The sequence below is a fragment of the Vidua chalybeata genome, chromosome 14, assembly GCF_026979565.1.
Source record: "Vidua chalybeata isolate OUT-0048 chromosome 14, bVidCha1 merged haplotype, whole genome shotgun sequence".
NCBI classification, from domain to species: Eukaryota; Metazoa; Chordata; class Aves; order Passeriformes; family Viduidae; genus Vidua; species Vidua chalybeata.
Genome location: NC_071543.1, coordinates 3,498,850 through 3,521,950, shown reverse-complemented (window position 1 = coordinate 3,521,950; position 23,101 = coordinate 3,498,850). Strand labels below are relative to the sequence as shown.

The window sequence follows — 23,101 nt, the reverse complement described above, 5'->3', positions numbered from 1 at the left end:
AAAATTTTCATGTGAATGTGGAAGTCATCCAGTCATCCAGTCCCAGAGCAGAACAGTGCCAGGGGACTTAACTGAGCCATTAAGGAAATTAGGAATAAGCAGGATTTTAAGCAGTAGTTACAGAAGAGATATTTTGTAAGCCATGTGTAGGCAAGTTAGACTAAAAAAGGTTGGCAAGTCATAGCAGGTAAAAAAAAATAATGTGCAAACCAGTCTGGGGATGGATAACTCACTGCTAAAAGCAGCAAGGTTTGCTGTAAGTGGTGCTTGGCTCTTGTTATTCCTTAATGAATCGAATCTATTAGCCAGGGAAAACATCATGTTGTCTTGAAAAACAAATCATATTTGGATGCCTCTTCCCCTGCATTTGTACCCATTTTAACACGAGCACACTAATTATGCTGTGGAGATGATTTTGTTATGGCAGAAATGGAGCTGAGTTTGCAGCTGTAACTGTGGAGCTCTGGAGTGCTGGAATAGGTACATGGGGAGAGATGCCTTTTAATTCCATTGCCTTTCTCTTTAGTATTTGTATCCCTGTGCTTCACAGAGTGCTTCTGCTCCCTTGGGTGCAGAGGCAAAGGCCCAACTTTGGGGGCTCAGCAGCCTCCAGGCTCCCACGGATGCCAGAGGAATGGTTTGAGGAATCATGTCCACGGCCCAGTTTCTGCACAGATGGCAACGGGCTCACAAATTCCCAGGCTTCCTGACATGTTTCCCAATGCACAGGCAGCTGCATGAGTCATATTGCTCCAGCTCTGGTCCTTTTGGATGGAAATTATACTTTTAAATACATTCTGTGATTACATGCAGGGCGATGGGCTCGTTTGGAGGAGCTGGAATTCGAGCCATTAAGTTGAGTGGCTGCCATTACGTCCCATGTTTGCCAACAGATAATACACAGACATACTTCATCTGTGACAGCTTTGCCCTCTAGACTTTGAATAGAATTATCTTGGTACAGAGCTGATCTCTCCAGCACCATCCAGGTGCTCATTTCCTTGCACCAGGCAGCAAATATGACCTCCTGACGAGGTGAAGTGGGACAGGGAAGGGACAGCACTTGCTCGTGTCCTGTGCAGCATGACTTGGAGAGAGGGGAGAGGGCCAATTACACAATGGATGAGGTGACACTGATGTGTCCTGGTGGCCTGCCCATCCCACCCCTCTGTCAGGACTTTCAGGGCTCCTGCCAGAACTCTGAGTTCGCAGGGTGTGGGGCCATGCAGGCAGCTGTGGGGCTGGGACATGGGAGCAGGAAGATGGGGATGCTCATGGCTGTTCTCACTGTGCCTGGATTGCTGCTGGCTCCCTGAGCAGCCCAGGGGGGCAGGGGTGAACTCCTGGCTCAGAATGTGGTGATGGATTGGAAAATCACCTGCTATTACCTTTCCATCCTGTGAAAGTGTCATCTAAGCCATGGCCCAGCTGAGGTAGCAGGCTGTAGCCAGTGGCTGCCTTGAGTTACTCCCGTTGAAGGGGACATTTTGGCTGTGGCAGTTGTCCATGAAAAGTGAGAAGCCATCAGCCATGGCTTCCTGACAAGACAGCCTTCCCAACCAGTGCTGTCCCTTCAGCTTTTCGGAGGCAGAAGTGGTGGGAATAAGAACATTATGTCAGATCCCAGCTGGATTGTCACTGTTGGAACCCAGGGACAAAGGTGGGGTGTGACACAGCCCTGCAGTGCCGCCGCTGTGCTCTCCATTGCCCCAGGTGCTGCTTCCCAAAGCAAGCAGGAAGGCAGGGTTTGCTCTGGGAAGGTTCAGTGCTTTCCAGCTCTGAGTGAGGCAGGGCTTGGGGCAGAGTGTTCCTGGGCCACTCCAGGACCTGACAGAGCCAGAGGATGCCACAGGCTTTGGCTCAACAGGAGTCTCAAGGGGAGAAGCTGCTTTGCTCTCATCTCCTGCCTTCATCTCTTTGAAGTCCTGCCTGTTTGCCTTCTCAGGAGCTGGGGATGGAAGGTGAGATGTGGGTGTGAGACGTGGTTTCTGTGAGGACCTGAGCTGTGCCTGGCTGGGTTTGCTGTGCTCTTGCTGCCAGCATGGAGGTGCTGGACGGCAGAGACTGCTCATCCCTGTGTCCCTCAGGATGCCCATGGCTTCTTTTTGGTCCAGGTGCTGGAGTCCTGGAAATCATGAGGAAGACTTGTGGTTTTGCTGGAATAATTCTCATGAATATCATCGTTTTGGTGGCAAAAAGCTTTGTCTGGCTGTTTCTTATTCTGGGTGCTCATCTTGGTTTTTCCTTTTGCTACTGGAAGTGGAATCAATGGGATTTTCACTGAGTGGCTCTTGGTTTGCACAAGAGCAGCTGGATGGGCTCTGATTCCCCCTGGCTTGGAGAAAAGGCTTTCAGTGCCCCTGCAGTCACCCGAAGCCCAGGCTGGTTCCTGGGGCCAGGTGTTGCTTCTGCAGCCATTGCTCCTTTTGTGCTTCCTTTAATTCAATTTCCTGTGAGCTCAGTGTCTGTGAAACAGTTTGTAGCTGTCATTCCCCTCCTCTGCCAACAAGCCCCTCCTGGACTTTGTTAGATGGGAGCTGCAGGGACTTACCCTGAGAAACCAGGAGATGAGAGCAGCAAATAAGGAGCCCAGGTGGTGAATTTAATCAGTATAATACATTCATCTGGACTTTAATCCAGCCTGGGCATTGATTTGCACTAATAACAGCCACCACTTTTTATGTTCCAAGTTCCCAGTACTAAAAATAATCATTTTTTTAATATTATCATGTTGGCCTCTTACTACAATACCAATATATGCATTATTGAGGATTCCTGGGGATGTGTTTAATACATTGTGGTCCAATATGACACAATCCACGCCTCTGCTTCATTATTAAATGGGGTTTTAGAACACATGGCAGTGACTCAGTCACGAAGGGGCTCTTGCTGCTGCTTCCCTGTTCCTGGCCATCCAGGAGTGATGTTCCTGGTTTGTATTCATAGCCCTGCATTTGAATTCATTTCCATTCCATGATTTTTAAACCTGGCCAACTGTGTCAGCTTTTAGAGGACAAAGTATCCACACAGAGTTTTGTGAGCTCTGCTCCTGTTGCTTTCTTCATTGCCTGGTGTGTGTCTCTGTGCCATCGCTCCTGCTGGGGACAGCTGCATGGCTGAGCTGTGTGTTACCAGCTTTGGGCTGGCTGGTGGCACTTGTGCAGCTGCAGGGATACAGATCCCATGTCTGGGATGAGCAGATCCGTGTGTTGTTCCCTTTGTAAGGAGCTGTGTTAAAGAATTCAATCCACTAGGAGTCATTTGTGTGATTTTCTCCTTAATTCCTTTCTGCTTTGGAAACTTCCATGTCCAGAGTAACAGGTGATGTGCATTTTAACATAAATATCCTTTAAAAGGGGGTTTACTCTTGCTTTCCTCAGAGCAATGACAATTATATCTCCTCTCCTTGCAAAAACCATTTGATCGCTCAGATGGACTCAGTTTTCCCATTGTCTGCTCCATGGCAGGGAAGTTGTTTGCTTTCCAGTTTGAATAAGGACAGGCTTTTGGGGTAAAATGAGCATGGATTTTACATTCCTGACATTTCCAGTCAAGTCTTGGTCCTACATGGAGGGGTTTTGAGGCTGTGGATTGGCTGCACCATGGGCATAGGGATGCTCAGGATGGTGAAGATGCTGTTTGTCCTCGCTGTGTCCCTTAGCCCTGGGCTCAGCATTCCCCAGCAGCATCTTGTCCTTCTCTGTACATTTCCAGAGCTGAATTTATAGCTATTTAGTAATATTTATATTTATTTAGTAATATTCTGTTTGCTGATCTGCCTTACTCTGTCCTTTGGGTCACTGAGAGAGAAGCAGGTCCCTCCTGGTGCTGCTGTGGGCTGTTCACAATGCCTCAGTGTTACTGGGCCCAGTGCTTGCTGGGCTGGGACTTTGTGGAACTGGGAGCTCGCCTTGGGAGTCCTGACTGCTCCCCACCCAGGCAGGCTCAGCCAGTGAGGCTGGACTGGGTGTAAATCAAAGCTCCAGCCCCCTGCTCAGGAGGGATGTCAGTACAACTCCAGGTCTTTGAGGCTGTTGTGGCCTTGGCTTGGGAATGTCAGAAGTCCCTTCTGGGGGCAGGAGGCTGGGCTTTGTGTGAGTACCTTAGGTTTGGATCTTGGAGGGTGTTTATTGTTTGTTGCTGAGTGCTGCAGTGAGGGATCCGTGCTGATAGCCCCTGCCGGCCCTGAGCCCACAGCCTGGCAGCTGCCCTGGCTCTGCTTGCTGAAGGTGCTGCTTGCCCTGGAGCACTTCAAACTTCAAACTTCCAGCCCCAGTCTCATTGCTTATCTGAGTTAAAAGATGATGGCAAATTTGTAATTACTCTGCATGAAAGATGTGATGGGGCAGGGGGAGGCTTGCTGTGCCCCATGCTCAAGGAGGGGTTGGGGAGTGATTAGGGTGACGTATGCTCCATGCAAAGAGCTCACACCTGCGTGGGCTGTGCTTCAGTGGGGTCCCTCTGCTTCCTTACCACCTTCCATTCTCCTCCTCACTGCTGCCAGGGTTTTACTGAGCTCTTCATCCATGGCCCTGCCTCGTGGCTGCTATTGTTAATAGGAATGACATGGGCAATACTCAAAATAAGGTGGAAAATGAGACTAATGGCATCCCTTGGGCTCTGCTGCTGCAGCTTGGCTGAGGCCAGATCATTTCCTATCTGCCAGGTAAGATCTTCTCAAGAAAGTGGAAATTAATGAAAAACAGAACAACCCAGTCCTAAGGAACCTTTCTATCTGTACTGTCTCTCCCCATAACATATAGATAAATACAAGATAGATAAAGCTTCCAACCAAGTGTGGCAGCCTTCCCAGAATATGGGATATGCAAGACTCTCACTCCAATCAGCCTCTTTCAGCTGAAATCCAGTCATTAGTTAAATTCATCAAGGGGCTTGAAAGCAGAAAGGGAAATTCTTTGACTTGTGCTTAACCTTTGGGTGATTGCACCTCTTGAGAGAATGAGCAAATCAAGAGGAGCTGCCCTCCCCTGTGTTTGGTGAATGAGCCGTGGGGCTATTCACTGAGATTGGGCATTATTCACTTTGCAGAATTCCTGGCGAGAGGTTTAAAAATAAACACACCATCAAAGGGACTCTGGGGAGATTATGCAAGAGCAGGAGTGCAGCGGGATGGGCTGGGTGACGTTCTCCTGTGCTCTGCTCCATCAGCTGAGTGGCCCCGTCCTGGCTGGGAGGAGCAGCAGGGTGTGGGGCTGAAACATGGGATGCAGTCCTCACTCCGTGGGGACGGCTGTGCTGGGAATTCATGGGAGTGAGTCCCAGCAGAGCTATGGGGGGGTCTGGGGGGTCCCAGCAGGCTCCCAGCCCCAGCAGGCTGTGCTGTGTTGCTGTGAAGTAGTGTGAGGTGCCTCCCCTCCGGGATCACTGGGAGCAGAACTGTGCTCTCCCTTGGCTGGGGCTCTGTGGAGCTCTGCGGAGCTCTGCTGGGTCCTGTCCTTCCCCTGAGCAGTGATTGCTTTGAACACCAGCTCTGTATATCCTTCTTTGAAGCTGTTTTGGCTGCCTCCATTGTGGAAGGGCCGGTGAACACAGTGTGGGAAATGCTATTGTGATTTTACAGGGCTTCTATGTTGTCTGAACAAAGGGCAGCTCTGTACAAGAAAAATTTGAGCAAATGGCATCCACTCACCACATTTCTCCCTCCTCCCCTCACAGCCTGCTCCTATTCCTGCATCCTGCTCCTGTGGAGGAGGACACAGTTTATGTAACACAGATTTGAAAGGGAACTACCCAGAGCTCTCATTTTTTACTGTTACAACTCTACTGATGCAGTAATAAATGATCTAATAGAGAAACACTTTCCTGCCTTAAAGATTATTCATATTCCCAGAGACCATGGTGCTGGAAACTTTGAGGTCCTTGATGTTTTTTAAGGAGATGATGAATGATGATAGATTTATTTGGGGTTTTTTGGGGGAATGTGGTTCTTCATAAAGTGCATTTTGGATTAGTGAGAAGCTTTGTGCTGAAAAGGGTCTTGGAATCTTGTGGGCTTGCAGTGATTACTTATCCCTGAAAGAGGAATGGACAGGTGAGAGTGGTTTGAATGGCCCTTTTGTGCATATTTCAGTGTCCATGGACCACTAAGCCCCTGATTTCTTCTTCAGGTTGGCCCTTAAGAAGCCAGTAAGTGTTGATGACTTGGGAATATTTAGCAAAACGTTACAGTAGTGGCTGATTTCACTCAAAGATATTTAATCCTTGACTGCCTCACTGCAGGCAGGGGCTGAGGTGGAGCAGATGTTCTTGTCCAGTTGTGCATCTTGGCTTGGGAAGTGAGCAGAGCCAGGGAAAATGCACCAGACTGGAGGCAGAGGCTCACCCATTCCCCAGAATAATTTTCCAGTTGGTCCTGTCGTGTGGAGCTGGAGCAAAGTCCCTCTGCAGGGGCATGTCTGGGTCGTGGCTCAGAGATTTAAACCCTGCAGTGGCCTGGGAGGAGTTGTAACCCCTGGCTCAGAGGTCACTCTGTAAATGTGCTTTGGGAAGCCATCCTAGGTGGTGTTCCTGGGCTTTTTTCATCAAGATGTGCTGTGAATACAGGCTGTGGGAAGCATTCCCCTTCCCTTCCTCTCCTTTGGCTCGTGTGGATTTGCTCCAGACCTGCTCCAGTAACAGGGTCAGACAGATCCCACCAGCTCCTGTAACAGGGAGCTGTTCCTGTTATTCCTTTTATTCTTTATTTTCCTGCTTATTTGATGGGGACATTTATTTGATCTTGAAAAAGGTGCCACCAAAGGCATGGCCGGAAAAGAAAGTTGTAAAATCTGGAGTCAAACTCCCACTTTTGAGCACCTCCTTTTAATTCCTTGGAAGCTCCCATGTGGCATTAATGACACCTTAAAGCCCTTTGGCTTTGGGAAGCGCAAGGGGAGAGGGAGACAGTGGGGATCTTTGGCCAGATGGACCTTTCTGAACTTTCCCAGCACAGGTGAGGACAGAGTTCAGCTTCCCTGGCATGAGCTGTCAGAGGTGGGGCCTTGCAGAGTTCCCTGAAACCCTTTTTTTACTGTTTGTTGTTGTTGTCATTTTATTTTGGCAGCACCTCTAATGTAATTCTGTATTTCCAGTGGCCACGTTCCATCCTGGAAATGCCACCAGACGGGAAGAGAAAGCAAAATCCTCCCAGCCCTTCAGCAGGAATGGTTTCATTCCTTTCCTCTGGCTTTGCTCGCTGGTGTAAAGCACTCACCTGTTCTGCTGGGCTGCTGTGAGTGTCTTGAAGGAGCATCTCTAGAGGGAGGGTTTGTGACTGAGTTCTTGGAGGTTTGCTGTGGAAACCTGTGGGGAAAATCCCTGGGAAGGCTGAGGGTGTGGTCCTGGTGGTTCAGGGATCATACACTCTGTTCTCAGTGTGCTTAAGCTGTGCATGGAGTTAGAGAGAGCCTTGTCTTTCTGCCCTTTTTATTTTCCTCATTAAATTAATTTCTTTGTGGTGCTGGGATGTGGAAGTGGCCTCTCCTCTCTGTGCCCTGGAATTTCCCTTTGCCCATGGTGTTTGTTGGACCAATGCCTGGTGCCCAGCCCATACAACATCACAAGAGTTACTCTTCTCTTCTGCCCACTGAGAAAGTTTTTCCTCCACCCCAGAAAGTGCTCTGCAGGCTCCTGTAAAGCAGGAATTATTATTCTCAGGTCTGCAGTTCCCAAATGCTCCTGGGCATTTCTGCACTGATGTTAAGAGGTGAAAGCATTGAGGAATTTTCTCTTTGAGCTCTTTACTTTGAACAAGCAACTGACAAGAATAATTGATTTTAATAGGAAGTAGAACTTCCACCTGGCAGATAGGCAGTGTTCAGGGGATGTCACACTGAACGTCCTTGTCACCTGCTGCATTTCTTCTCGCTGCTTCTCTTTTCCTATGGGTAGGACACTTTCCCAAATATCTAAGTTCTAATTTTTGTAAATTTACAAGGCTAAGATTTTGTGAATTCCTCTGGTGGGCACAGAGAACATAACTTTACTTCTGTCAACCTTCACCCTACAGAAAACTTCTGCATCTGGGAGAGTGTGCTTTAATATTTCACTATTCCTATAGAGATTATTATTCTTAAATTCTGTCCTTTGGTTTTGGTAATGACCAAATTGTAGATGGGATGAACATTAAGATGTGGGAAATGTAAACGTCTGCCTCAGCCAGTTAAACACGGAGTCAATTCTAGGGCATGATTCACCTGGCTGGAAGGTAGATTGCTGAAATAGCTGGGATGAATCACACTCCAGATGTGTCTCTTTCTCTTCACTGGCTGTCAGGGAGTCCAGATGACTCTCTCAGCTGCAGTGTGGGAGAATCTTTATGGCAGAGAAGTTCTTTCCAAGGTCTTTGGCTGAATATCTCTGACAACAGCACTAAGCCCGGCTGTGAAGCTGAGAGATGTGAACTTTCTGGAGTGAAGAGCTCCTGTGTTGAATTCTCTGAGAAATAATATTTCATGCTGACCTTTCTCCAGTTTGTCATCTCCTGCTGCTGCAGATGTCAGGTTCTATCTCCATAACCCTGCCCTGAGAGAGCTGGATGGCTCCACGGATGCAGCAAGATGTCCTGCAAGATAAATTCAAGTGGATCTTTTCATTTTAGGCCCTGACATTCTCTCAATGGACTCAGCACGTGGGATGGCTGGAGCTCCAATTCTCGCCATCCTTTTGCTACAGGCTGAGCTGGATTTGTGTTCCAAAAGGGCAAGGCTTGCTTGCAGGATTCCTGAGATGTGGATCCCTTCCTTGAGCTGTGAGCAAGTGCCAGGGGCTGGGCAGGACCAGCCCTGCTGGCACTGATCAGTGAGAACCAAGGACTTGGAGCTTTTCTCCTTGAGATCAAGAAGCACTTTGCAAAGCCACCCCAGCTCCTGACATGCCCTGAAAGCACCTTGCAGACCTGTGTGCTAACAGCTCAAAAAGGCCGAGGTGTGCCCCCTGTCCCTCTTTGTCCCTCTGCAGTCCCTGTCAGCTCCTCAGAGCTGGGATCTGTGCCTCGGGCTCGGGAATGGATTTTTGCAAAGTAGGCTGGGGGGGTTTGAAGCACAGTCCCTCTGAAGTTTGGGCTCAGTGACGTTTCTGTGGCAGTTTGTGCCCAGAACTGGCTGTGTGTGAAGTGACAGCAGTCTCTGTCAGCTGAAGCAGAAGCAGCAGGAACACGGCTCCTGCGTAATAGCTCTGTTCCTGGTTCCCCATCAGTGCAAAAGGGACTAAAATACCCAATGGCATTAACAAAAGGAACAAGTGTCAGGCCAACCCGATGCATTTTTTGACAAGAAAACTGATTTTTGAGCCAAAGAGAACGTACTCTACTGCATTTACTGAGAGGAGCTGAGTACAGGATCCCTGTGAGCCTCAGGTGGGAGGTGGCTGTGGGGAAAGGGGGACATGTGAGGTGTTACTGGGAGATCTCTGTGACACTGGAATAAATATTTCATGCTGTTCCACAAATCTCTGGTAAGGTCCCTTTGGGAATAGTATTTGCAATTCTGGTCATCTGTGTTCCAGAAGAGTGCACGCAGGATACGTGGAAGCCTGAGAGGGCTGGTGAAATGCCTGGGGGAAGGAAAAGCTGGGGGCTGGAAGGGCAGAACTTCCTTACCTGGGAAACCACACCTGGACAGCATCCAGAAATATGGCAGAGGGGAAGCACTGGTGAAGGAGAAGAGCTCAGTCCTGGCAGAAGAACAGATAAATGGTACCTGGTCTCAAATGTGTCGTGGGGTTTCTTCAGCTCTGAAGTCTCATCCCTTCCAGATCTGTCCTGGGGTCTCTGTGCTTTAAACTGATCCTTATTTATGAGAGCATCCAGGAACCCTGACTGGGAGCAGAGCAAGGGTTTGTGAGGAGGCACTGAAACACCTCTGAGCATCCAGCTGTTGCACTGGGATCAGAAATCAGTCTCTGTAACTGTTACTTCTCCAGATGTGGCTCCCCTGCTTTGCTGAGCCCAGCTCTGGGGTGAGCTAGGGGGTCCATCACCATCTGACTGCAGCTGCTGCTGGTTCAGGGGGGACCCTCTGGTGCCCAGCTCCCTCCAGCTGTGTCTCAAAAGCCCAGCTGTGGGATGGCCCCTCACTGAAGCAGGAGGTGCCCACAAGTTCAGCCATCACCTGAGGGCTTGCTCCATGCCTTGGCTTTCTGCCTGGTGTCCCAGGACCTTGTGAGGCTTGTGTGGACAATCCCCTGCATGACACACAAAGGGGACAGGTTTGGGACAGGTTTCTTCTACAGCTGATTTTGAATTAGAAGGGACAATTTGTCAAAGTGGAAGTGGGAGGAGCACAGCTTTACTTTGCTGCCCACTGACTGCATCTGCCTGGGTTCTGAGCATGAAAGGCATTGCCAGGTTAAGCCTTGTAGGTCTTGCTGCTTTGTAGGTGCTTTGCTGCTGACTCTACCACTGCCTGGACCTGCAGCTCCAACTGTCCAAATCCAAGGAGATCAGATTTATAAAGGAGAGCCAGTCCAAGGCAAATGGTAAATCAGGCCCTTTAATCTGTTGTCAGGATTGTCTGGACAGCTTCAGTGTTCTCTGCTGATGCTGAGAACCTGAAGCTGTGCTGGAAGGTATCCTTCAAGTTCTCACTGTGCAGGCAGTGATTAACAGGGGTTTGGGGGTGCCAGACTTGCATTAAGAGCTTCTACACTTGCATACCCACAGCGAGGGGTTATTGTCTGTGTGCTTTGTGTTCGTCCCCCAGCTGAGGGGACACTGTGGCTCTCAGAGCCTCACCACAACAAGGTCTGGAATGGTTACAGCGTTGAGCTCTGTCCCTGTGAGCTCAAACTGGGACTTGGAGGCAGCCCAAGTCCATGGTCAGGGTGTCTCAGTGGCAGAACTAATGAACCCAGGATGGCTCTGACAGGCTGATTAGCACATGGGGAAAATGTGTGTTTGCTGGGGCAGCCTCAGTGCTCAGCACAGAATGCCTGCAGTGGGCAACACATAAACACAACCTATTACTCTGTTGAAAACACACAGCTGCCAGTCAGAGGGGGTGACCTGGGCATGGATGGATGGACGGATGGTGGTGTGGAAGCCACCAGTGTTGGGATGCTCCCTCCTGCTAGCTGGGAGCAGGAGTTTCATGGCTGTCACAGAGGAGACCGGGGCTGTGCTGGTGCACTTCTGAGGCTCCAGGAGCTCCACAGGCAGAGATGTTCCCGAGGTCCTGTCAGACACCAGACTGGCCTCATTGAGTGTCCAGGGTCCAGGATCTGCTCCATGCAGACTGTCACCACAGCCAGGAGCAGCAGGATTGTCCTGGGCCGTGCTCCAGGTCAGGGCTGGGGCAGGTCAGCAGCGTGTCACAAGTGAGGGGTGTCAGTACATCACCAGCCCTTAAACAGGCAGCCTCCAGTTTCAAAAAAAGCCTTCTAAATACGTGCACTAACTTTGCTTGGGTCTTCATGGAAAGCTTCCCCAAGCCTCTGACATTTGAACTGAAGTGAAAATCCCTTTGCGGGACACCATTGCTTGTTTTTGGGAATTGCACATTGTGTCAGTGGACTTGTCCCTGACAGATGTGCCCGTATGGAGGTGGGAGGGGAGGTGCCAGGCCTTGGGGGACAAGGGACACGACACCTGGAGCTTGCCTGGCATTGCTGGGAGCAGGATGAGGGCAGTGGGAATGGCAGGGTGGAATGGAAATGTGGTTTGGCTGTGAGCTGTGCTGCTTGTGCTGCTGTGCATGTGTAGGGCTGGGCTGCGGGCGTTCCCTGACTGTGCTTTTCTCTCCCCAAGCTGATCAGTGGTGGTTCCATTGTCAGTGCTGAGGCAGTATGGGATCACGTCACCATGGCCAACCGGGAGTTGGCGTTTAAAGCAGGAGACGTCATCAAGGTCCTGGATGCTTCCAACAAGGACTGGTGGTGGGGTCAGATCGACGATGAGGAAGGATGGTTTCCCGCCAGCTTCGTGAGGGTGAGTGACTTTCTGCTTTTTACTGCTCTGAGGAATCACTGCTGATGCTCAGGACATCAAGAACTGAGCTCTTGGTCAGTTTTTATTGTGTTTGTTCTCACTGATGCTGATTCCCACTTCTTTGCCTGTTTTCCGTCCATAAAATAGGGAGCAAAGAATGTTTCTGCTTGCTGCTGCCTCCCCACCACACAATTTTATCCCCTTTGGTGCAGCTCTTGTGTTTCCCCCAGGTCTGGCCAGTGCCAGGAGTGAGAGATCCATGACTGGAACTGGAGCTGGGCTGCCTAAAAAAGTTCATGCTGTTACTCTGGCCTGGGATAACAAATTGTGTTTGGTATTTTGGGTATACAAATTGTGTTTGGTATTTTGGGATTTTGGTATTTTGGGATAACAAATTGTGTTTGGTATTTTGGGATAACAAATTGTGTTTGGTATTTTGAGTCTGACCCTGCAGCTGGTGGTGGCAACAAGTCTGGATAATGGATTTGTGTCAGGTGTGATTGAGGTGAAAACCTTCTTGCAGAAACACTCCCACCTCTTGTCACTAACACATCTCCTCTGTGCTGCAGCTGGAAAGGCTGAATGAGAACAATCTCATTTTGTTTGCTTAATTTAAACACTGAAATATTCTGGGCCAGTTTAACCTCTCAGTGCACTGACCAGTGCTGATGTTTTTGTGGTTCTGGCTGATTTAACAGCCCTTTGGTGTGGTGTCACAAACTGTCTACAGGAGGTTTAAGAATAGTCTGGAAAACACTATCCTGTTTTTTTAAAAACACACCAAAAAACCAAATGAACCAGTGTCTTTAGGGCCCCAACCCATGGATCACTTGTCTTGGCTGAACTCCCCATCTCTCCCTACACTTTTCAAAGCCTGGGAGGATGGTTTTAGAAACTGTGGGGAACAAAGGAGAGGGGACTCAGTGAATCTCAGACAAATGTCTGGAACAAATCCTAGATCCTCATCCTTGGTGCTGGAGGTCACAACAGCCTGACCAGGCAGGTTTCTTGCCTGTTCTGTCCAGTATCCCAGTGAGAGCAATCCTTCCATCAGCTCTGCAAGGGGCTGGCTTGGCTGTTCCACCTGGGAATTAGTTGTTGGGGGCAGGCAGGGACCAGACACCTGCCCTTCCCCCCCCCCCCCCCCCCCCCCCCCGCCCCCAGAGGGGAGCATCCGCCTGGCTGTGCTGCCTTAGTGAGAATTAATATTTAAAAACAAGAGTTCCGGCTCGTTTTGTCTGCAGGTCTTGAAGGGAGGCTGGAGGGAAAGATTTGCCCCTCAGGTTTCCAAAGCACCTGAATAAGGAATGAAAGAACTGTGAGAAGAGCAGATGATCACTCACATCATGAGCAGGCTGCGTTTTTCTCTGTTGTACTTTGAGCCCTGCTTTTTTAAGATGATGCCAGAAAACTGCCTGATTTAGCCTGGGTGGTTCTAGTTTTACTTGCAAAATAATTGCTTTTCTTTATATTTCTCTTCTTCAAGCACAGAAGGGAAAGGGAACAATATGTCGCATAGAATATGAATAGTATTCAAGTGAGGGATGTCAGACAGACCAGGCAGGTATAAAGCCAAATAGGATTAATTTCAGGATATTTCAGACTTCAGGCCTCTTGTAAGTACTAACAGGAGTGCAGGAGAAGATCACTGCACAGTTGGGCTCCTCTCAAAGTCCTTTGAATCACTTCTGAGGACAAAACTGGGCTGGGAACCCAGTTTGCAATGAGATGTCTGACGCTTCTTGCTCTCCAGCCAGATCATCTGAAAACCTTTGGCAAAGCATTTGGCACTCACGAAATCTCATAGCAGGGAACTTCACATTTGCAAGTGGAGAGGAAAACAGGAGCCTGCTGATTCCCTTGGCCTCCTTTACATGACAGCCAGGGGTGGCAAACAAAAACTCTCCTGAATTCCCTGCACACACAGCAATTGTTGTCTCCCTGCTCACACTTGCACTAATCCTCTTAGTAGCTTGGGACTTGGAGAGAAGGAAGGTGGGGAGAGGGAACCACGGAGGTTTGGGAGCTCAGGAACTTTCAAGGAGAAACTGGATGGATAAAGCAATGTTTTTTGCGGGGAAGAGAAAGTGCAGCAGAGGAGAAGTAAAAGTTGGAGCCAGCAGGGAATGGTGAATGATTTCTGCAGGGAGCTGCTGCACTCAGGGAGAAGGTTATGAGCACCCCTAAGTCAGAAAGGTGGATAAGAACTCCAGAACTAAATTTAAGACCCAGCAACAAGCTGGGTTTGGACAGGTGAAGATGTCTGTGATGTATTTTAGCCTGTTCTGAGCACACTGGACACCCACAGGGTGCAGCCATGGTGGCTGCACAGTGTCTTTGAACATCCTGTCAACTTCCAGTGGTCTGACAGGTTGGGAGGTATAGCTGAGGAAAACCAGCAGGACTTTCAAACAAGATTTCACATTCTTGTGGTGGTAATGCCACTTCTTTCTCCTCTGTGGATGGCAGAGCCTTGGGCTGTCTGTACATTGTGGGCTAGAGATGAGTTTTTGCATAACCAGCACATTGACACTGGCTCAGAAAAACAGGATCAGTGTAGGGAGGGATTTGCAGCAGAGAATAACAGTCCAAGGCTGCCCATGGATCCATTGTTGTACCTTGGGGTCTCCTTCAGAAAGCACAGCAAGCCTCAAAACAAAGTTTTGATTGCAGAGCCCCTCATCAAGGCTCCAAAACAGCCCGGGTGAGACACTCCAAACACAGGAAATGAAATGGCTTAATGTTTGGGCTCTGACATATTTCTACTGCAGGAGAAATAAAAAGAGTAAAGCTTATGGATGCTGGGCAGTGGAATCTTTCCTCAGAGACATGGCAGAGTGCCCCTGTCCTGGGCAGAGAGGGGGATTTATTCCTGTGTAAAGCTCTCCTTAGTCTCTTTGGATACCAGACTGAGCTTGCAGAATATATTTCTTCTCAGCTCAGCAATGCTGAGTCTCCCTTCCTTATGTTACTAAGCCACGGTAAAGATCAAAATTGGGGCTGAGGAGCTTTTACTGCAGCTTCTTGTAGTGCCTGGTGACTGAAGAAGGGAAGAAATGGTCCTGCCAAGGAGCAAGGAGGGGCTATGAAATCTTCATGGTCTCCTCTTCCAGGAGAAGGTGCAGGGGTGGAGAAGTGCAGGGGTGGCAGTGCTCCATGTTCTCTCTCACCACTGCCTTGGTTCCCCCAAGTGTTGTAATTTTAGATTGATTTTCCTGCTGAAAAGCTGCCTTTGACCCACTTTATTTTCTGCTGCTAAAGGAGAAGTGCTGGATAAATTGGAGTGAGCTTTTAAGGCACTGTGGGGAAGAAGACTCTGAACCCAGAGCGTGGTCCCAGTGCCTGGCAGCTCGTGCCTTTACTGGGCAGGTGGGTTTAGCTTTTAGCTGTGCCTGCTCTGTGTTGCAGGTGTAATTCCCCATTTTGCTGCCCCATCTGCTTCTTTTTGCCTGTAAAATCTGATTGTATCTTGTTGAGCTCATCACTCACCTGCTTTTCCCCCACTGCAGCCCTTGCATTAGCATTCCCTCAGAGCCAGGGGCATCAGATTTCCCAAAGAAAAAGGGTGGAGCTGCAGTCAGAGCCTTCTAAAGGAGATTTGATTCTCCTGTGGCAAATCCAGTTTACAAATAGCTGTGCTGGAGGTAGCGCCCAGCACGGGCAGCACTGCTGGGGACAAGCTGAGCTGCAGAGTTTGGGGTTTCCTACAGGCAAGGAGCATTTCAGCACCCCAGGGCTCCCTGTGCCACCTGCAGCCCAGACAGGTCCCCCAAAGGGTCACATGCTGGCACTGTGCCCTTCCCTGGACAAGCTGCTCTGGAGGTGTAAAACCAGAGTTTTGAGGCCTTTCTCTGAGTCAGGCGAGCTAGGCAGGAATCTCCAGAGCCCCTTCCCTGGCCCTGCGCTTCCTCAGCCTGGCAGGGCTCTGCAGTGAGCTCTGAGCCTCTGCTCTTCTGCCTGTGTGTCAGCAGGGATTGGCTTTTGGGAAATGGGAGCGCTGAGCCTTAATTCCCAGCGTTCTGATGGATGTAGCGGAGCACATCCAGTTTGCTGCAGTGTCCAAGCAGCTTTTGGTCCCTGCTGGAGCTGCAGTCCCTGGAATCTGGGTTTGGGTTGCGGGGATCAGGGAGGGAGCACAGGGGCCTGTTCTCTGGAGCTGTTCTTGTTCACCTTTAGGGGATACAGAGCCTGAAGCTGTCCCTACAGAATCCCTGTCACTAGAGGACACAAGGAAAAATGATGCACCACAGCAGCTATGGTTATGATGAAGAGATTTTTTTTTTTATTCTAATATTTATAGTTTTCAAAAGGTGTTAGTGGATTGGAGGGTGAACGTGTCACCTCTCCAACGACACTGGACAAACTACCAGTACATTAAGTTTCTCTGCCTCTATGAGGGAATGTAAAACAATAGGTTATTTACAGAAAGTTGTATGAGAAAGTTTTCTACAAGAATGTAAATTCAGAAGGCTTTAGAAAATCTTAAAAAATCAGGGCCACAAATCCCCTGTTTTCTCCTTCTCCAGAAATGAGTAAAGGGTGTTTCTTGTTTCTGACCTTGGGTAAAGGGAATTTCTGAGGCTGGGAATGGAGAAAGGGAATTTCTGAGGCTGAGAATGGAGAGTTTTAGAGAGGAGAGGAACAGCTGAAGAGGCTTTGCTAAAGCTGTGGGGAGTTGGAGGGAGGAAAGAGAAAGTATCAAAGAGCCTGTGGGCTGGAAGGTGAGAAGGACACTGAGGCTGGAGCCAGATTACTGAGGGAGAAATTCAGGGTGTGGAAGAAAAGAGTGGCAGGACCACAGGAGGGGAAAGCACCTTGCTTCAGCTGCCTTTCCTTTTGCTGCCAAATGTCCTATTCCTGCTCCTGGAAGGGGATCCAGGAGATGCTCTGTGCTTCCCAGCAAACTGCATCCCAGCCACATTCCCAGCCCTCCCACGCTGGGCAGAGGCCGGGGCTGGCTGGGACAGCTCCGGGGGACACACAGCATCTCCTGGCAGCTCCTCGCTCCTCCTGGGGGCTGGGGAGGGGGAACACCTCGGCAGAGCCCAGCACAGGCTGAGCCTGGAGGCTGCTGCTGCTTTACTTGTGCAGAGCTCTGCACCACGGGCCCTCCTGGGCTGCAAATCCTGAGCAACTGAGCTCCTTAATCCAGCGGGGATGGGACAGTGCTCGGGGATGTGACACTGCACAGGGGTGTGACACTGCACAGGGGTGTGGCACTGCACAGGGATGTGACACTGCACAGGGTGGGGATGTGACACTGCACAGGGGTGTGACACTGCACGGGGCTGCAGACAAGGCCCAGCCCTGGAAGCAGCTCAGAGAGGGAGGAAGGGAAGCAGATCCTGCGGGAATGGAGCTGCTCCACCAAGCAGGGCGGGGTGGATGGGTGGGAGAGAGTCCTGAGGCTCTGTGCTTCCATGGATTCCTGCAGGTTGTTGGAGCCTCTGGCACTGTAACCCATGGCACTGCCCACTTGTCCTGTACAATCCAGATTCCCTGGGATGGCAGCAGCTCTCTGAAGGGTGTGTGTGTATCATTAATCTGCCACGTTAGTTAACTGGGAGTGAGAATCCAGAATGGCACATCATCTGCTGGTTTTGTCCTTGTGAATATCCAGTGGAAGCAGGTTAATCATCCAGCTGGCTGGGGAAATGTTTACTTTATTGTGGTTTCTGATCATTACGAGGTGATCAGGCCTCGGTGCCTGTTGAAGGAAAAAGTCCTCTCCATCCAGTGCCTGCATGGAGCAGGGTAAATCTGCAATGATTGCAGGTCAGTGCTGCTGGCCCAGTGCCACTGGGTGATTGCACCATTTGGGTAAAGCTGCAAGCTGATGAAATGTATTTATAGAAATTTTATATCATAGAATCCCAGACTGGTTTGGGCTGGGAGAGACCTTAAAGCCCACCCAGTGCCACCCCTGCCATGGGCAGGGACACCTCCCACTGTCCCAGGCTGCTCCAAGCCCCAGTGTCCAACCTGGCCTTGGGCACTGCCAGGGATCCAGGGGCAGCCACAGCTGCTCTGGGCACCCTGTGCCAGGGCCTGCCCACCCTCCCAGGGAACAATTCCTAATTCCCAATCTCCCATCCATCCCTGCCCTCCGGCAGTGGGAGCCATTCCCTGTGTTCTGTCCCTCCATGCCCTGTCCCCAGTCCCTCTCCAGCTCTCCTGGAGCCCCTCAGGCCCTGGCAGGGGCTCTGAGCTCTGTAAGCACCTTGTCACAGGTCACTGACTGTGTCAGGCACGCTCTGCCCTCAGGGAAGCTGTGGTGGCTCTCACCAGTCACCTCCTTGTCTTCCACGTGCCTGAACATATTTTCCAGGAATCTGCTCCGTGCTCTTGCTGGGCACTGAGGTCAGCCTGCCTGGCCTGGGGTTCCCTGGGTCTTCCTTTTTTCCCTTTCTAAAAGGATATCAGTCATGGAGAACATGAATTAGCACAATGCAACCATCAGCTCTCCGTGGCTCCCAGAAGTGGTCCTTAGGGAAAAGGGCCTTTTTTATGTGATTATTTTACTTTTATCTGCCTCTGCAAGTTCTTGGATTACACAGAGCTGGTCATGACTTCCCAGTTAGGGTTGAATTTTGAAGTAGGACTGGGAACCTCACTATAACCCTGTTCCATCCCACATGGAGGGGACTTTCAATGGGAAACATCATGTAGGACCAGCTTTATGAAACTTGATTTTTTTTTTCTGTAGTTTTCACTGATTTCTTGTAATTAGTTCTTGATAGAGTGCTCAGAATGGCTCTCAGGGCTTGGTGGTTTGGCTGCTGAGCGTTTTTCATGGCCTGGTGGAAGCCCTCCCAGTGCTGTTTTATTTTACAGCTCCTGATGTTTTCCATTGCAGAGGTGTTTGAAGAGACCCTGGATTTATTATTGTAGGGTTCCCTGGAAATCCCCACAGGGATGGCAGCCACCCATCCTGAGCAGGGAGTGCTGGAGAGATGGGATGAAACTGCGAGAGAACAAGAGTTCTGAGGTTTCTTTTCTAAAATTGGAGATACTTGCACTGAGAGGGAGGGGCATCTGTGCACTTGTGTCCCTTTGGAGAGAAGGGGAGCAGACAGACCTTTTCCCAGGAATGTGGTCTCAGCTGTTCCCCACAGGAAGGAGGGAAATTCAGGCATTTTGGGGAGCCCCATGTATGTGAAACAGAGGGATCACCCTGTGAGAGGTACTGGGCTGAAACAGGAGCGTTTGCAGCTTTGTCCAAATCACTCAACCTGACATTTCAGTTTTTGGGCAAGGCCAGCATCTCTCCAGTGTGGCTGTGCCACCTCGCTGTCACCCTCAGCTCCAGCAGTGTCAGTGGGGCACAGAGGATCCAGCCTGGGCTGGTGGCACTGGGACAGAGGCCACAGTTAACCCTTGAAGTGCCACCTTGCCTTGGCCCAGCACGGCCCAGCTCCTCCCCAGTGCTGAGAGCTGGAGGTGCAAACCCAACCCCAGGTATGTCTCACCAGAGTGCTGCTCATGGCTGAGAACAAGAGTCTGTGATGCATTTCAGCCCACATTTCAGCAGCTCCATCAGTTTTTCCATGATTATCCCTGGGTTTGGGTGGGGAAACTTCCTCCAGATGCAGGGACTGGCCCAAGGTCAGTGCCAGAGCTGCCACTGTATCTCAGCTTTTATTAGTCATGGTCCTAACTTCAGATGATGCCCCGGAAGAAGGATCCTTGCTGGAATTTCAGAGAACTTCAGAGGTTTAGATGGAAGCAGAAGTGTTTGAACAACACAGTGGGATTCATCCTTCCAGCAGCAGAGGCTGCAGAGTGCAGGGTGGAAACACCTTCAGCTTCCTCTGGAGCTGATAAAATCGTTGAATTTGTTTTTAATCTAAGGCAGAAGTCATCTAGACTAGAACTGTATTTTTTTTTCCCTTTGGGAACATGGATCCTAGCAGGAAGGAGCAAAAATTTCATTAAGCAGGAAAGCAGGACTCCTGAGATTTGCAGATGAGGAAGAAGGGAGTGTTCGTGATGTGCACAAAAGGCAGCCTGAATTTGAGGAATCATGAAAGTTTGTAAGTTTGCTATCTGCCTTGGAGTCTCAAAGCCTTTAGGATTCATGACTCAGGCTTACACACACACATGCCTTGTAATGATTAGATCTCTCTGGCTTTTTTTTAAGTGAAAATCAAATTTTTTCTCATGATCACCTGACTCCAGGAGGTAGAGCTTTAAAAATATGCTCTGCTGCCAAACTGGCAGGAGTGTCATCAAACTTGGTAACAAGCTGTTCCAGTTGGGTTTGGGAAGGCTGCAAAATCCCTTTCTGTATGAGAAGAAAAGCAGGGTGGGGAGTTATTTTAAACTTCAACCAACAGGATTTAATCCCCACACTGGTCCTGCTGGATTTTCAACATCTGTTGGTTGGAATGCCAATGAAGCTGTCACCAGGACACATCCCTTGGAGGACTCCCTGTGCCATTCTGTCCTTCCCAGGACGCATTTTCCCTTCTCAGGGTGCTCCTAGGTTTTCCCAGCACTGAAATTGGTGGCACTGATGTCAGTAGCTGGCCCCTGAGGTCACTTACCCAACAAGGACATTGCTTAGCAGCAGCACTTCTTCTATTTATTTATTTAATTTTTATTTTAAATTTATTTTTCAGCATAAACCACTGCTCATGTTCATGGCGTGTTGTTCTGCCTCAGTGGACCCCAAACCTCTTCCAGAGGAGGGTGGGTTTGCTGAAAGAGACTTTTCTAGCCAGCTTTTGGGTGGTTTTTCTGAACAAGAGACATTTGTTTCAGTGTGCCAGGAGAGGTTTTCCATGTTGGGTTCCACTATATTTGGTGGGATTGGATCACCAGCTCCCTCACAGTGACCCAGGGCTCAGCCAGGCCTCCCAGTGCTGATGGAAATCCTACAAAACCCCTTTTAGAATCCCCAGATTTGCAGCATCATTAACATCCTGCTAAAGAAGAGATAGGTTTGGGTTTTTTGGTGTTCTTTTTTTCTTTTTTTTGGCCTGTACAACTCCCTGTGGGAGGGCAGAACGTGGGAGCTGCAAGAGGTGGTTTAGCAGAACAGCTGCTGGTTGGGAATGCAGGGAAGGAGCAGGGGCAGGTTTGGAGATTTTACTTTCCTAATTTACAGGAACACTGCCCTTTACAATCTGTGCAAAGCCCACTTTAAACTGAATAATGGGAAAGCAGGAAACACTATTAACATTGAAAGGGAACCTGAAGATCAGGTTAATGATGCTGCCTGGTTTCCTTGTACTCTGTGTGTGGACAGTTCCACTGCTCACAGGAAAATGTATTTTTAGGTTTGAAAGTCCCCAGGATTTGGGGACTTCAAACACTGAGAAGTTGCTTCATTTCCATCACTGAGGTTAGGTGGTCTGTGAAAGACAGGGGTATTTCTGTCAGCTCTAAGCTTTATTTAATGTTTGTTTACAAACTACCCTGAGCCAAATTTGAGTCAATCAGAGTTATTTTAAGCAGGTTTTGTGGGAAAAGGTAACAGAAGGAGCCCTTGATCCGTATGGTGTGTGCAGAGCTCAGGCTGGTTCAGACAAACAGGGGAGAGCTGGAATTTGCAATTTCTATGGATGATTTTTATTTGATATTGGAAGGAAGCTTCAGTGTGCTGAGAACACACAGATCTTTTTCACTGCTTTTTGTAATTTTCAGTGTCCAGTGCACCTATCCCAAGCTGCCCTCAGCCCCCAGGTTTGGGAGACTTGCTCAGGGGTGTCCATTCTGTGTGCTTTGGGGATGCTCTGGTTTGGGGATCCCAATGCTGGGGTGCTGAGATGTGGGATTTGCCTGAGCCAGAAAGGCTGTCCCTGTGAGCTGATGAGGAAAGCTGCTGAGAAATTGGATCAGGGCTCCTTCACAGCCCCTGGCCTGGGAGGTTACAGAGCTCCAGAAACACAACCCAGAGCTGATGGGCACTTCTGAACCAGCTACATCTCCACCTGGAATCAGTCTCCTGGGAAGGGCTTACCCCTGCTCCCAGAGGATCTTGTGTTCAGTGAGACCCCCAGCTGGAGGTGGCAGGAGCTGGGACAGCAGTGCTTGCCCCCAGCACTGCAGTCTTCCTCGGGCTGCTCTGTCTCACTCGTGTCCGTCTCAGTTGGGAGCTCTTGGCAGCATTCATTCATTCATTCAGCCTGTCAGAGGGTGATTTTATATCTAGGGCCCAAGCAGCCAGCACTGGCAATCCCCAAGAGATGGGAGGAGTGTGGGGAGCGTTTGGGGCTGGTTGCACCAGTGTGGAACTGGGCAGTGCAGGCTGGGAGCTCTCTGCACACCCCATGGGGTGAGGAGAGGTGGATCCAACATCTCCCAGAGCCGTGCAGCCTGAGCCAGCCTGCTGAGCTGCTGCTGGGAATAATCCCTGTGCTGTCCCTCTGTCCTGCAGCTATGGGTGAACCAGGAGGATGGGGTGGAGGAGGGAACCAGCGAGGTGCAGAACGGCCACCTGGACCCCAGCGCTGACTGCCTGTGCCTGGGCAGGACCGTGCAGAACCGCGACCAGATGAGAGCCAACGTCATCAACGAGATCATGAGCACCGAGCGCCACTACATCAAACACCTCAAGGACATCTGTGAGGTACCTGGGGCTGGCACACCTGCCCATGCTGGGGGCCTGGCAAGGTTTGAGCCTGGGTTTGTGCCTGGGTGATTTAGGAACAAGCTGGAGTGTCTGAGGACTGTGTCTAATGGAGGAGCAGCATCTGTCAATACATATTGACAGTTCTGAGAATTTCCTGCTGGATCTGATAATTCCTTTAGTTTGTATTAACCAAAAGTGCAATTTCCTGACCTTTATTCCATAGCTCTTTGACTAAAACATGATGAGGTTGAGATCCTTCAAGCAGTCCTCTTAATTAAAACCCAATGCCATCTACTTTTGAACTTGTGACTGAGGAAATTAGGTTGTAATTAAACCAATCAGTTACCCATGTCATCTGTGCCTTTCATGTCAGGTTCACAATTTCCCCTGGCTCAGGATGGCCCCCATTTGCCTTTTTTATGGCGAGACTGAGGGCAAAATGTTTCCACCATGTGAAATGAAGAAGGGAACCAGCAAGCAATGGACTTTAGTGACTGACCCCACAAATCCCCAACTCGGTTCTTGTTCATTAGGTTACAATTAACCTCTACAACCCCTTAAGTTCAGGATTAGTGCCCTGAGCTGAGCCCAAAGTGCAGAGC

General features: G+C 49.7%; 1 protein-coding gene across 8 annotated transcripts in view; it reads left to right on the top strand.

The window, feature by feature from the left end:
• Nucleotides 1-23,101, top strand: part of ARHGEF9 (Cdc42 guanine nucleotide exchange factor 9) — a 189,710-nt gene that overhangs the window by 119,538 nt on the left and 47,071 nt on the right. For 7 of the 8 annotated variants that reach the window (XM_053955504.1, XM_053955503.1, XM_053955505.1 and 4 more), the window contains 2 exons: nucleotides 11,744-11,923; nucleotides 22,305-22,496. In XM_053955504.1, the coding sequence (XP_053811479.1) occupies nucleotides 11,744-11,923; nucleotides 22,305-22,496 (372 nt within the window). Of the gene's footprint in view, nucleotides 1-7,213; nucleotides 7,232-11,743; nucleotides 11,924-22,304; nucleotides 22,497-23,101 lie in introns of those variants that run through there. The other variant, XM_053955509.1, reaches the window with a different exon arrangement.